Here is a 14,848-nt window from a genome sequence, read left to right on the forward strand (position 1 = left end):
AATACGGAGTCCTTATCAATCTGGTTATTATTATATTACACAAATCGAAAAAGTACAAAAACGTTTTTTTTTCCCATGGGCCATGATGAGTTACAAATTAGGGAAGTTTGACACTTTGTCTGTTACCGTAACAATGTTACAACAGCTAATAAACTAAACCTTTTATATCTCAAAGATAGATGTTTTAATAATGATATAATTTTCTTGTATCAATTAATTTAAATAATTTAATTGATGTTCTGTGTTATTAGCCAAAATTCCACTTGATATACTTCACCATTTTCTCCGATCTAGGTATACTAATACATTTTATGTATAACCACAAAGCCAAAATTATAGTCATTATGCTCCTTTAAATGTAATTTTATTAATTAGTAATTCTGTAAAAAATGTTGATTTCTTTTTTGATAAACCTAGCAAGTTGAAAAGTTCTAAGTTCTAATTTGGTTTTTTTATTATTTGAAACCTACTTAAATATTAATTATTAATTTATTATTATGTGATTAAATAATATTTACTATTTAGCATATATTCTTTGTCCTGTTATAGTGGTATTCCACATTTTTCGATTGCTTGCATGTAAACTATTATTTATTTCTAATAATTACTGTAGTCTTTGCTCTTACAGGGCATTATCACTTATCGTACATTTCATACAATAAAGTTATTATTATTATTATTATTAAATAGATACCTTTAGGAAATTGGAACTGCAGTAAATATACAATAAAATACAAACGTTTTTTAATTTTTGATACCTATGCAGGTTTAGAGATACAAATAATTATCATATTTTAAATAAATTAACAACTTCAAGTATAATTGTATATTGGTTTGTTTTTATTTCATTAAAAAAAAAATCACACATTTATATACCATACAAAATGAATAAATAACTAGCTAATAATAGAAATAGTACACAAATAACACAATTATTATAGATTTGTCTACAATAAATATTGGTGAATACCTACAATAAAATACATTATACCTATACCTATTATACATTTATAATGTACCTACGTAAAAAGTCGCCGACACAACGTACTATAATATTGTACAGCATCGAAGAAATATAAATACTAAGTCTATCTAATATTTAAAATCAACATACACGTTTAATAGTATTCACTTATTGTTCGAGTAACACACGAGTGATTTATATGTATATAATATATATTGTGCTTATTTTCAAATATGCAACATCTATATGTAGGTAATATTTATTTGTTTATAACACTATGAACGTATTATTATTACCTTCTATCAATTTATATAATCAAAAATTAATAATAATACTGACTTTGGGCGAGGTTATAGTTACGTCTTACGTTTAAAAATTAAGACATTATTTTAACTTTTGACTTTTTGAGTATTTATAGTTATATTATACTATTCTATAATTTATAAACATACTATAATATGAGTAATTGTATTTTTGTGTTTGTATAGGTACATATTTATAAGACCCGATGATCGTGATGGTTAATAAATCGCAGGTGATGTATGAATATTAATGCGTATATATTACGTGTATAGTTTTTTTACAAATCAAATGCAGTAAACAAATATTTGAACAATTGGCGAACAACATTTCTCTTGCTGTCATATTAATATATATTATTATTATCGAAAATAAAAAATGATCACTGTCACTACATTCTTGTTATTAATAATAACTACGTTCAACGAGTTATATAAGTATACAGTATACAGTATACCTAACGTATATAGACTGTAATTTTTTTTCAAGTTTACTAAAATAATTAAGATACAACTAGATATAATTAGGAAGGTATTATTGATAATAATCTACCTTTGTCTATATCGTAACGTAATAATTTAGAAATAACATGTCTTTTCTTAAACAACTTATTATAGAAATTATATTATGCAATAACGAATATTCGTATTCATTCAATAATAATAATAATAATACGTTATTTAATGTAAAGTAAGTATGCAGATCCATGAAATAATATTTGTTTAGTTATTATTTGTTGTTGATCGCTCCATGTATAGTTAGAGAAATTATATATTTAAAGTCGGTACGTCAATTATAATCAACTAAACCCGTATAATTTTGTCCGAACTGATAAGTAATAATTACTGATTCAGTAAGTCTAGAAATCTATTCTATAAAGATGTTATTTTTTTAAAAGGAAATGTTAATTTATTATTCATACCATCTATAATGGCAAATTTTAGAGATAATATTTATTCGCACATTGGAAATGTAAAAAAAAAAATGCACACCAGATCAATTCATAAACGTAATTTAATACACGTGGATTAGTCATGTTTCATGTAACACAATACCTACCTACAAGTGTTATGAGAATTGGCGTATTTTTGTATGTACGCATTTGGTGGCGAATAGTTATTCAATATTTTTTCATTACAAATAATTACTTCCAAATGTCTAAACTCGTATTCAAAATACTCTCGGTTGAAATTTTCGATTATTTTTGATTTCATTCCAAAATAAGTCGACAGATGGATACGCAAATCGCCGTTGATTAGCAAAAACGTTAAGTCATAATACTCATAATTGATAAATTTAAGTAAGTACAATACTATAAAGGTACAGTACGAATAAAAAGAGATAAACGCGAAAAAATGCGTATTGACCTCGTGCCGATACAGCATTATAATAGTGATAATCCAAATTTGTCTAATGTAGGTACCTACTATATCTACAACTACCTTAAATAGAACTACAAATCGTACATAATCTGAAATATAATTTAGTATAATTTATAGTATGATAATAATAATGACAGTTGATTGCGTTTAGTATGCCTAGGCACCTAATTAATAGGATACTTAATTTGTGACTAAACATATACAATGTATATTATACATATATATGACTACATAACAAAAGATGGTGTTTGCCGGCAAGGTATAAAGTGTGTGTATGAATATACCACTACTGGCACTACTTTGTATGGGAAATAAGTTGCTCTGCAGAGCTCGACAAGAATGAGAAGTAGTCTTATAATTTATTTATAAATAATTTGTATGTATACAAATATATATATGTATATATATATATATATATTTATGTATATAGGTTTATTATATACAAAAGCTAAATGTTCAATATGTAAGGTTGTTCCTGATGTAAGCTTTCTTCCTATTTTCGTGCCTGTGGCACTTGCCCCACCACGTCTTTTTCGTGCACACCCGCACGCGTTTCAGTACGAAACACTTGGTCTGCACCACGTTGAAGAACAGCTTGCCGATCAGGTTCGCAGATCCGGTACCGATCGTTTTCAAACACGACCGAAACCTGAAATTGATTGGTTATTAGTGACTGGCTAGTATACACATCAATCATAATAATTATTGAACGGGTAGTAACTTTTTTATTTTTTCACAGTACATATAAGTTATACGACACAACACAAGATTATTAGACAACGATTACAGTGATTACACATCATCTATCATTCGTATTATAATACGGGTAGCCAGGTGGGCATATATAGGTAGGTGCGAGTGTGCGACACGATTCAGCGAGAGAAAAATATCGTTCACAAAATGCGCGTGGAAAGAAATAACCAAAGCGATTATTATACTCGTATCATGCGGGAAAGTCGCTCGATCGAAAGTATTAAATAGGTACTTAAAATGCGTTACAGTAGCTCTCCAGACAAATTCGAGGCGAATGCAGAATTTCCACTTATGTGACGCGTGCGTATTGTAAATAACATTGGTACTACCGCGGTCACTCGACACTCCTTGTGTTGAAGTCACCACGTGTTTTTTGGTCGTCTATTATAATATTATACAATATTAACGATGTATGTCATGTCGGCGGTTACGTTTATTGTTCGTGATTCGTGTGGAAAACAAAATAACGCGACGCGCTGCGAGTCTACGAAGGAAGTATATTCGTCTACAAGAGCTTCCTCGGACAACGGATACCATTTAAATATCGCTGTGATTGGTAAAATTATATATTATTCGATTATAATATATTATATGGGTAAACTATACGTGTGTAATAAGATTTAAAGTGGGTCACAGAAACGTGGTACCCGAGTTGTTTGAGTAGGCGGTACGGGTAATTTGAAAACAGTAAAATTGCAAAAATACTAAAAATAATGTACTTGGTACTTGGATGTGTTTTTTGGAAGTTTGAACTAGAAGTCGACATAAGATTTAGTCTAAATAGTAAATATCAATTCTATAGATCGTTATCAAAAACTGAAAAGCGGGGTTTTATCGGGGTTGTAGTGATTTCGTTTGAGTGTCTTGTTCTCATGCCGTATACTAAATTGCAATAATTTATAACTGTACACGACTTACCGAACAACCGCTAGTATTATTTTATTAGTCATCAGCATATTATGATTGTATAAATTGTAAATTCGAATTTTTTTTGCCGATTCGAAAGTCAAGTCGAGGTCAACAAATTTTTATATTGCTATTATTATTGTATACTATACAAGTCGTTGTATGCGTCACAGACGTGTTGTCTGCAATACGTCATAATGTGCAATCAAAAAAAAAAAAAAAAACTCGGCGATGTTCCGGTACTCGCGGGGTACAGGGGCGAACACGGGCGATCGGTGAAGCCGTAATATTATAATAACCAATAACGCGCGATTCATCGCATTACCCTTCCCAATAGCGCATACACACACACGCGAACATTCGAGATTGTTTATTTTTTATTTTTTTTTTTTTTGAATTATGGTCAAAAAAATGTTCATCACGCACCAATATATAATACGACTTTTACGTATAATATTAGGTGTATAGATTATACACAGCCGCGACCACTTTCCGGGTTTCAGTTCGTGTATGTTATTGTGTATACGCATACGTCTGAGCCGTCCGAGGTTTTTTCTTGTACACCGCGCGTACTCAACCAAAATAATATTATGACGTGTTCAAGGTTCGGTAGAACGGTTTTCGCCGCAGCGAACCATATTACGTTGCCATAAACTCTACGCGCGTCCCAATACCGCGGTAGTACGTATAATATATTAATATACACTTTTTTACACGCATGTGGCGTGTCTGCGTCATCTGTGACGTTTATTGTGCATGTACCTACCTACCTATATATATATATATCATGCTATACTTACGCAGGCAGGTAGATCCATGCGATGTTGGCATTGTCCGTGTCACGACATGATGAAATCGCTATTTAGCGGTCGGACATTCGGACGCCGTCATCATGTACAGGTATATATTTATACTATATATACTTATAAAGGTAGGTAAATATATATGTAGGTACGATAAAATCCGGACGAGCGAACACCGCAATATGATAATGTTATTAAATATTACTTGTGTATCGTAATAATCGTAATATTATTACACGTTACAGGTGCGAAAATAAAACCACTGAAAAATACGATACAGGTAATGTTTTGATTCACAATATACGATCGTATTTATATTATATATCTACGTGTGCAGCCGTGTATAACGCGTATTATAGTACTATCGATTTGATTTTTTGTACGTTTTCGATTTGAACTTTAGACGATATAATAAAATATATTAAGAGGACGTTATACCCGCATGTGTTGTCTCTGTCATGTATACATAATACATACAACATTTTCCTTCGGACGAATTCGTTTTGTGATGTTGGCTTTAATATTGGAGTACATTTACCTATTATCAAATAAAAAGTAAGAATATAATCTAGGAAATGTCGTATACTTTTATTGATGTTGTCATTCATCATCTTAAAGTAAGTAATGAATATTTTAAAGTTGTAATATTTTATATAGCTATATCTCAATTTAAAATGATAATATCAATAAAAGCATAGGGCATTTCCTAGTTAAATATCCTTACCTTTAAAATTGATAACAGGTAAATCTACTCTAAAATTAAAGTTAACATCACAAAATGTATTCTGCTAAATGCAAATTTGCTATAATGTACGTTAGTAAGACAGTCATATTAATCGTGCGGGTATAACGTCCTCTTAATAAATATTATGTATTATAGTGCTTGAAAATTTAATGAAATATAAAATTATGAAATATACATCAATATTTTAATAACATTTTTTTTTTTTAGTAAGCTTTATTTTTAGGTGCATTTACTGTTATAGTGGTTGCGTTTTCTTTAGTATAAAATTATTTAAAATGTTTTACATTGACAGAAAACATATAAAATGTTTTAATGATACATAATATCAGACATAAATACAGATTACTATTGCTTTACAATAGCATTATGTGCTTTAATATAGAAACATGACGACCATACCACTCAATGCATCAATATTCGCGTAAAAAAAATTCAGTGTTTCGCGATTTTATGAAATATTTAATCATACTGCAGCCATACAGTAACACACCATTTTTATACAGAAATATACTGAGATTTGAATTTGAACGCTGGCAGAGTAGGTATTGTCGAGTGTTATTCACATACAATTTTATTATATCACGCTGATATATTAAATCAAATTTTACAACATCGTATCGCGCTGCTACTATAATTATACTACCGAATTCAACGCAAGGTTTAACAGTCGAACAGATTATACATTATAAATGTGTTGGAAGATTCCCGAATATTCTATTATATATACTACACCATTCTTAGGTCCGAATGGTCGAGGCTTTAAAACAAGTTTAGATGATTTAATTGATTTTTTTTTATCTGACCGCTGGCAGACGTCGTCGCGAGCTTAGTTTTTTCTATCGCTATAATATAATTGATTGGTGAAGATTATTTTTGTTAAACCATCAGCTATTATTTGCACTTTTCGTAACAGCACTCGAATTTCTCGATTATATTGTTTATTAGCGAGGGATTTCTTAAAATCTTAAAAGTTCAATAAAACACAAAAACTTTATCCGAAATTTGGGATAATTGAATTCGCGATACACATCATAATATACACTATCGGTTTAACTAAGATAAACAACTTCTGCAGCAGCAGGTGGCCAATTTGTTTGACATCCATTCCGTAACAGCACAGAACGAAATATTCGGATTTCATTTAATTTTGAAACAAGCGCGGTTTAATTAATAATTATCAATTATTATATAATATGTATGTATAATATAGACATATTACTACGGTTGTTTTATGTTGTTGTAACAGTTTATGAGAGTTGACTTAAATAAAATATAACCTTGGCGTGTATACACGAATAAGTGTATATAATATATATAATAAATGTTAAAAATATTTTGATTGGACAAAATGGTTTACAAAAAAAAAAAAAAAAAATGATGCATTTAAGAAAAACTTTTTTCATTTAGCCATATATTATAGTTTTGTAGCCTATAATTAATTATTGTTTATCCGAATATAACAGGAAATGGGCGTAATTCTAAATTTTAACGAAGCAACTTCATTAAGAATACATAACTAATAGTACCTATATGTGCACTAAACTATGCATGTATAGAAAATTAATTTTATCGGACAAGGGGAAATGTAAATGTACAGAAAAAAAAAATAAAATGATTTATATAGGAACTAAGAACTTGGATATATTTGTAAAACAAATTCAACCAATTTAAAAACCGATCAAAAATTAGTATACCTAATATTTTAATAATTCTTCAGGTTGATAGAAACTGCAGGTCAGGCCATTTGTATTATTTTTTTAAATTTATTTATAGATTTAGGTAGTAATACTCATATATGCAATTTTTCGATGAAAAAAATCACGTATGTTAGATGTCATTATCAATCGTGGTTTTATATATGCATGTATTATATTATATAACTTGACTTGGCCAACTTTTTTTTTGACACCATTGTCTCTATAGGTACTTTATTTTTACATGCGTGTATAACCATGCATAGATATTCTTATAAGCTAACGTTAATATTATTATAGCAATCATAATAAATGTATTGTACCTACTTATTACTCTTTTTATATACGACCTACTACAAGGTTATATACTTATATTATATTATATCGCTGTGTAAAATAATTGTTGGCAATAATTATTTATATTTCAAACCCATTTAATATGAAATGTTATATTTTGCACAAATCTCTATGGTTTAGGTGTATATAACGTAATTGGCGACTCGACGTTGTTCAAGGTTTGGTATCCTTTTTTCTGTAATAACTATTTGTGATTGTTTTTATTCGAAAAAAAAAATACGGATCCAGAATTTTTTGCTTACGTTAAATTCATTTAAGATGCATAATATGTTACATATTACGTTACGTTACATGCATACATTTGTTTTATTAAAAGTAACGAGTGATATACAGAATATAACAACGATCATTATAAATTATTGTTACCTATATGGGCTATATGGCTTATGGGCAAGTATATATATTATATAGTACCTGTATCTATTTAAAACATAAAAATTGAGAGATAGCAAGAGAGTATTTTAGAGTGTGGTGTGTGCTTATTTGTATACAAAGTGTATACACTTGTACTTACATCAAATCGTCTATCAAATAATTACAATTACCTATGTACATTAATCTACGTTCTAAAATCTAACAAAATATGATATATCTGCAACATGCTTGAGAGTTCGAAATTCATATAGAATACAGTTGTTTGACATTGAATAAAAATGAAAATTTAAAAACGTTCTATATTAATTTATTGTTTAACGATATATATACAATTAACATATTATAATTTCGAAATACAGTGAGTTTCGCTTAATATGATCACATTGGCTTGGATAATTTTGATTATATTAACTGTGGTTGATTCCATAATTTTTTTTTTTTTATTGATGAGTTTATATTTAAATGTTTATTTAAAATTAAATACATTTAAAATAAAGAAAAGAGACTAGCTATTTTTTATTTTACTAATTTCATTTTCATATTAGTCTGAAATTAAAATGCATACTCAATTAATATAATAAATACATGAAACAAATAATAATGTATGTACATTGTACCTATAACTTTTAAAACAACTAAAAAGTATCATTTTCGACATATTTTTGAATAGATACTTTTGACTTTTTCAAAAAAATTCTTGTTTCTTTTAAGTGAAAGTTTGAAATACCATTAAAACAATAAAAATGTTCTTAAAAATGATTCAAGTAAACGGTACTTGGTGATTTTAATAAAAGGTTAATTTAACATTAGAAACATAAGATCTAGTTTGGGATTTTCAATTTTGATTCCAATAAACAGTTGTTTCTATAAAATATTGATCACAATAAGCGGAACTCACCTAACCTAACCTAATTTTAAAATGGGTGTGTAATTTCATTTAAGTAGTAAAAAAAAAAACAATAAAAATAAAATGTTTATAAAATAAATTTGTCGGATTTTACATATCACTGTGTCAACACAATAAATAACTAGTAACTTAAATTAAGTATTAGGTTTTAATTGTTTAGTTTAGTTTTAATATTATTTTAAAAATTATGTTGTATAAGTATAATGTATCTATACATAAGTTATAGTCTACAGAGTTATAAAAATAAAATAAATAAATAAATAAGTTATTTTTTATACAATGAGCACAAGCTATATATCATCTATTTACAGTAAAACGGCCTCTCCATTTTATATTTAAATTTAAAAGGTAACTGATAAGTGTTTAAAATTTAGAGCAGTGGAGTAATAGTGCAACCCCTCCCCCCATAAACACATACACAACAGAAAATTTATAATTTTTTCGTATGAATATTTTTTAGTGCTCAATTCCTGACCTACCCACGCGTTTGCCGAGAAAGACAAACGTTTCCCGGTTGGGGTTGTGGTAATATTATTTGTAAAAAATTAAGAGCACATAATCAATAATTTATTATTTGAATTTGATTAGCTTATTGGTCGTTACAGTGGTACATTGCAGTATATTGTATACAATAATGCACGTAACCTATAACCTTATTTATTGTAACCACTAATAAAAGTAATAATAAATCAGCAATATTGGGGGGAAAAATTATAAAATAACATTTAAATCATAAATTTGAGATTAATAAATAACAACAATTGGTATTTTTTAGTCACTAAAATCATGTTTGAAAACTAAAAGACAAATTATTAAATTATGTATAATGTAATCTACATATGACATATATATAATAGTTTTTTGTATTTAATATTATACTTATTTAACATTGATATTTAAGTTTATTTTTGATTTATAGTAATAATTACACAAGCATTTTGTGGATGGTTATGATAATTATCAATAAATTACGTTAGGTAGTCTAATAGTTTCTATATTACATTTTTCACCATAACGTGTAAGGTACATTATGACCATTATGTATATCGTATATTTATTATACATAAACATAATGTATATTATAGTTATAATACACATACATAAAGGTCTTAAGTTGGTGAATAGCTATTTTTATTAACAAACAACTTGGTATGTACCTATACAGGAAAAAAAACTGTTAACTTTCCAATATTAATGAATGTGAAATAAACATTTAATAAAATAAATTAACAATGTAACTACATTTTTAACAGCATATTAACACTTGAGGGAATTTGGATACCAAAATATGTTCTATTTTACTATGTCGTAAGTTGATATAGAGTAGTACATAATATATACACTTTATTAAAATAATGTATTAATAAAAGAAAACTATATTCAATTAAAGTTATTTTTATAGTTCCTAATTGGAAATAAACAAATCATTTTATGCATTAAATTATAATAATAATCCGTGGAAAGGACTACTTCTTTCAAATTTTCAATTTTCAATTAGGTACGTTAATCGATCATTGAGTTTGAAAACTTAAATAATTGATATTTACATTATTCAAATGATTCAATAATTTTGTATAATATTTATTTGTTCTAAATATGCATGACATAATATGAAGTATGAATACTTTTGGCGCATAGTTGGTGTAGACATAATATTTTTTATCAAGTATTATCTTGTTTATTTATTTAGAGACGGACCTTACTTAAGGGGACGTCTCACCCGCATGTGTTGTCTCTGTCTTGCATACGTACGACATAGTAAATTTTCGTTCACCAGTTTCAATAGTGTGCTTTTAGTTTTAATATTAGAGTGGATTGAACTATCATCAAACTTTTAGGCAAGAACATTTTCTGTATTCTCTCGTTGGCTTTTTACGATATTTTAATTTTTAAGTGTATTATGATCATTTTCAAATATTTAATAATTTCATACTCATAACTCACCTAAAAATTGAAATATAGTAAAAATCGTAAAGTTCAAAATTTAAAATTGGTAATAACTAGAAAAAAATGTAAAATATTTGCTGAAAAACTATAAACATTATAGTTTTTTTTTATCTAAAATAACGATCGGCCGAGTCACGATAACTGTATTATGGGAAATAGTGTTATCTAATAAACATAAATCATAATACGTAAGATACTTACTGATAATAATTAAATAACTGATTTATGTTTTAATTAAAGTAAAATAAATCAAAGAGTCCTATATTTGGTTGGTTCGTTCGAAATCCTACATAGCTGGTACCAGTTATGTATTATAATTTTTACGTGACCTTAGTTTCAATCTTACAAATCAACTAAACTGGTATGAATGTTTTGACAGTATCATGCGTGTACAATATTATTATAATATGTATACAATTCGATTTATTGGACAGGTTTTTTCTTCATAGATCTAACGTTATTCTACGTATGGATATCACGTATTATAGATATATTGAACTTGTCATGATGCGTTTAATTTTTACGAGTGCCTATGAATCGTTAGACAATAGACATTTAGGAATATGAGTTCATTATTATCAAAGCCACAGAATAAATGAAAATTAATGTGCCGAAGCACTCGTATCGTTTGCTTTGTATAGGTACGCGAAAGCATTCAATCTAAATATTTTACATTCGAAATATTTAAATAGAAGAAAACATTAGTCATTTAACGCATGTTCACATTTAAAGTAAGTCGTTAGTATAGATGTTATAATATAAACCATGTATATATTACAGGTATAGTTGGTATTGATAATTTTGATTAATATTATTTTTATTTTAATAACATTTCTCTCCAAAGAACATTTTATGCGCGCGCGTTTAACGTATTTATACCCAGTAGGTAGGTATTGGAATTGTTTTGAAACTGTCTTTACTCTCGGCCATCATAAATAGAACTGAGATCATATATTATAGGTACTAGTTGAAGGTATATAACTGTAAAGTGTACAACGTAATATATAAAATATAATAATATTATACATTAACATTATATGTATTTTTTATTACTTTATTTTTATTCGTGTTAGGTACATCAAAAAACGTTTGTTTTGTTGTCGTATATATAGATTTAGAAATGATAATGTTTTATTATTTCATCCAACACCTATTTTTTTTTTTTTTTTTTTATGAAACTTGTTCAGTTGTCTATAATTTTGTATATTTTATAGCCTATAGGAGTTTTTCTTTCACACACACATATTATTATATGAACTCAAATAAATTGGTTCGTTTTGTTTAGTTCTTTCTTTTAAATGTGTCCCAGTCCAATTATGAATGTATACATTTAGTTATTCAAATAACCATAAAACGTTAATTTTATACTTGCAATGTTCTTATAAGAATACGTTCATACGTGTGTACATAGCTAGAAAAAATGTTAGTCAAGCGGGGTTCATTAAACTGTTAAGACTTTTAAAATGCCAATATAATTTTTTAATATACCATACCGATTTTTTTTTTAAATTTAACCACTTTTAATTTAAAATCTATTTAAAGTTCTAAATATTATCACAAGACAATATAAACGCGTTAGAAAAATATGAGTATTTAAAATAATGGTTATTATTTTTATTGGTCGATTACAACTTAATCAGTAGTTAAGGTCATTAGTATTTACTTTTTTTACAAAACGTTTAATTACATTAAATTACTTTTTTTTATGTACAGAATATACTTGTTATATATATATATATACATACATTGGAGTAGTATATTAATCATTGTAATTATTATTAGATTTTTTTGTCCAGTTCGGTTTCTTTGAGAAAGGAAAATACATCTGGCTTATGACTTCATATAGATTACTGAGTTTATGTTGTGTTTGTGTCTTGCTTCTTCGTCAGATAGCGAAATATGTTTGATTCCGCATGAAATCGTCGGATATTTGTTAACTATCAGATAATCATTTATTCATCTGTTAAGCGGGTATTGCCGATTCTAAATCTATTGATTATTGGTTCTATTTTTCTAGATGTTCCGATAGTAGCATGTTATTATATTTAATTTTTTGGTTTCTACCGGTAGTCTTACCAAATAATTATTAATTTTTAAAATATATCGTTAAACAATATTTAAAAAAAAAACGATTTAGAGCTCAATAGTTTCTATAGACAGGAAATTAATTATTCAGGATATGCATGTAATTAAGTATTATGAATAATGGCTAATATATTATTTTTGTATACAAGTAATTAAAATATATAATTACTAATAACTAAAGGTAATGTAAATACTTCTAATATATACTAGTTATTTGATATATTACTTGGTCAAAAAATGCGTATATTTAAAGTCTAAATCAAATCTTTACTAATATATAATAGCTTGAGTTATACAAATCTATTCGGGGAATAAAGACGCTATTTCAAGGTCAAATTCATCTAAAAAAAAAGTCCAGTGACATTAAAAAGAATTTTGTTCTAAAAAAAGACGATTCATTGTCATGACGTTCAACAAAGTGGGCGGTCGGCAGCGGTGCTGATATTAATTTATCTTACGTTTTAAATGTGGTAAATTTTATTTGCAAATCACAAAATGGGTCGTCGGGAACGGTTACACGACGGCGCCATGATAATTATTATTACTGTAACGCGATGCGTGCATGAAATAATAAATTCCACTAAAAAGAAACGCGTATACATATATAGGCACGTTATATACGTATATTATAATAATATTATTTAAATGAAGACTTCGTATTAGTTTTACGATCGGGCAACCCGCTGGCTTCCGATATTTCGCACGTCTATCTACCACAAGTACAACACACGCACGCATTATTTCTATTATATAATTTGTATTATACGCCTAACAACTGTCCAAGTATTATATTATGCGTCCATCGATATTCCAATAAATATTATAATACCGATCGAACGCCGAGTACCACTACAATATTTATGGGCATCGATAGTGATATTGTATAAGGACGTGCGGTGTATATAACACTAACTATATATTCTTTTACGATCCCGAACGTATAATAATTATGCATACATATATATACACTATATACGTATAATAATGGCCGAGTGACACAGGATATAGATTACACTGCAGGCACACTATACATATACATCGTTGTATGCCTGAATACAGTGACGAGTTTAATGAGTTTTTGAAAATATTTAGTTTATGACGTTAAAAAACGAGCGCGCGACGAGACGCTCGTGGAAATGTCGCGTACATACGTATAGGTATATTATTATAGTTGTCTGTGGATCGCGGTCGTTTGTGTTTCCCGACCAGATCTCGGGAACATTTAAATTGGGCACTTCGGCTATTTATCGGTGGACCTTTATGTTATTACAGCCCGGGTGCCGCGTCGGGTTAATATGCATATACATATATATATACACATACATACACGCATAAGGACCGCGGCTGCAGATAATCTCTTGTATTTTATTTTTTATCGGTTACAGACATCAAGCGTAGGTTCTATACATGTATGTATATATTTGTTTAGGGTTATACACGAACATATTTGTTTGTTGTTTTTTTCTTCGACTTAACGAGCCACCATTTATCGGAGGGATGCGTTCATAAATCGAGTTTCAATTAAAACGAGAATATACAAAGTGTCGTTATGTATATGTGTACTATATATTATACATATATATTATGTATATTGACGCGTTTAAATAAATTTTAATGTAATTTATAAACT

At 28.0% G+C, this 14,848-nt stretch overlaps 1 protein-coding gene across 2 annotated transcripts in view; it reads right to left on the reverse strand.

Annotated features, from left to right (window-relative positions):
• Positions 1 to 905: 905 nt before the first annotated feature.
• The window catches only part of LOC113551652, a 44,585-nt gene continuing 30,642 nt past the window's right edge, over positions 906 to 14,848 (reverse strand). For both annotated transcript variants that reach the window (XM_026954024.1, XM_026954025.1), the window contains exon 4: positions 906 to 3,295. In XM_026954024.1, the coding sequence (XP_026809825.1) occupies positions 3,103 to 3,295 (193 nt within the window). In that variant the 3' untranslated portion in view covers positions 906 to 3,102. The remainder of the gene's footprint in view (positions 3,296 to 14,848) is intronic.

This window comes from Rhopalosiphum maidis, chromosome 2, assembly GCF_003676215.2.
Source record: "Rhopalosiphum maidis isolate BTI-1 chromosome 2, ASM367621v3, whole genome shotgun sequence".
NCBI classification, from domain to species: Eukaryota; Metazoa; Arthropoda; class Insecta; order Hemiptera; family Aphididae; genus Rhopalosiphum; species Rhopalosiphum maidis.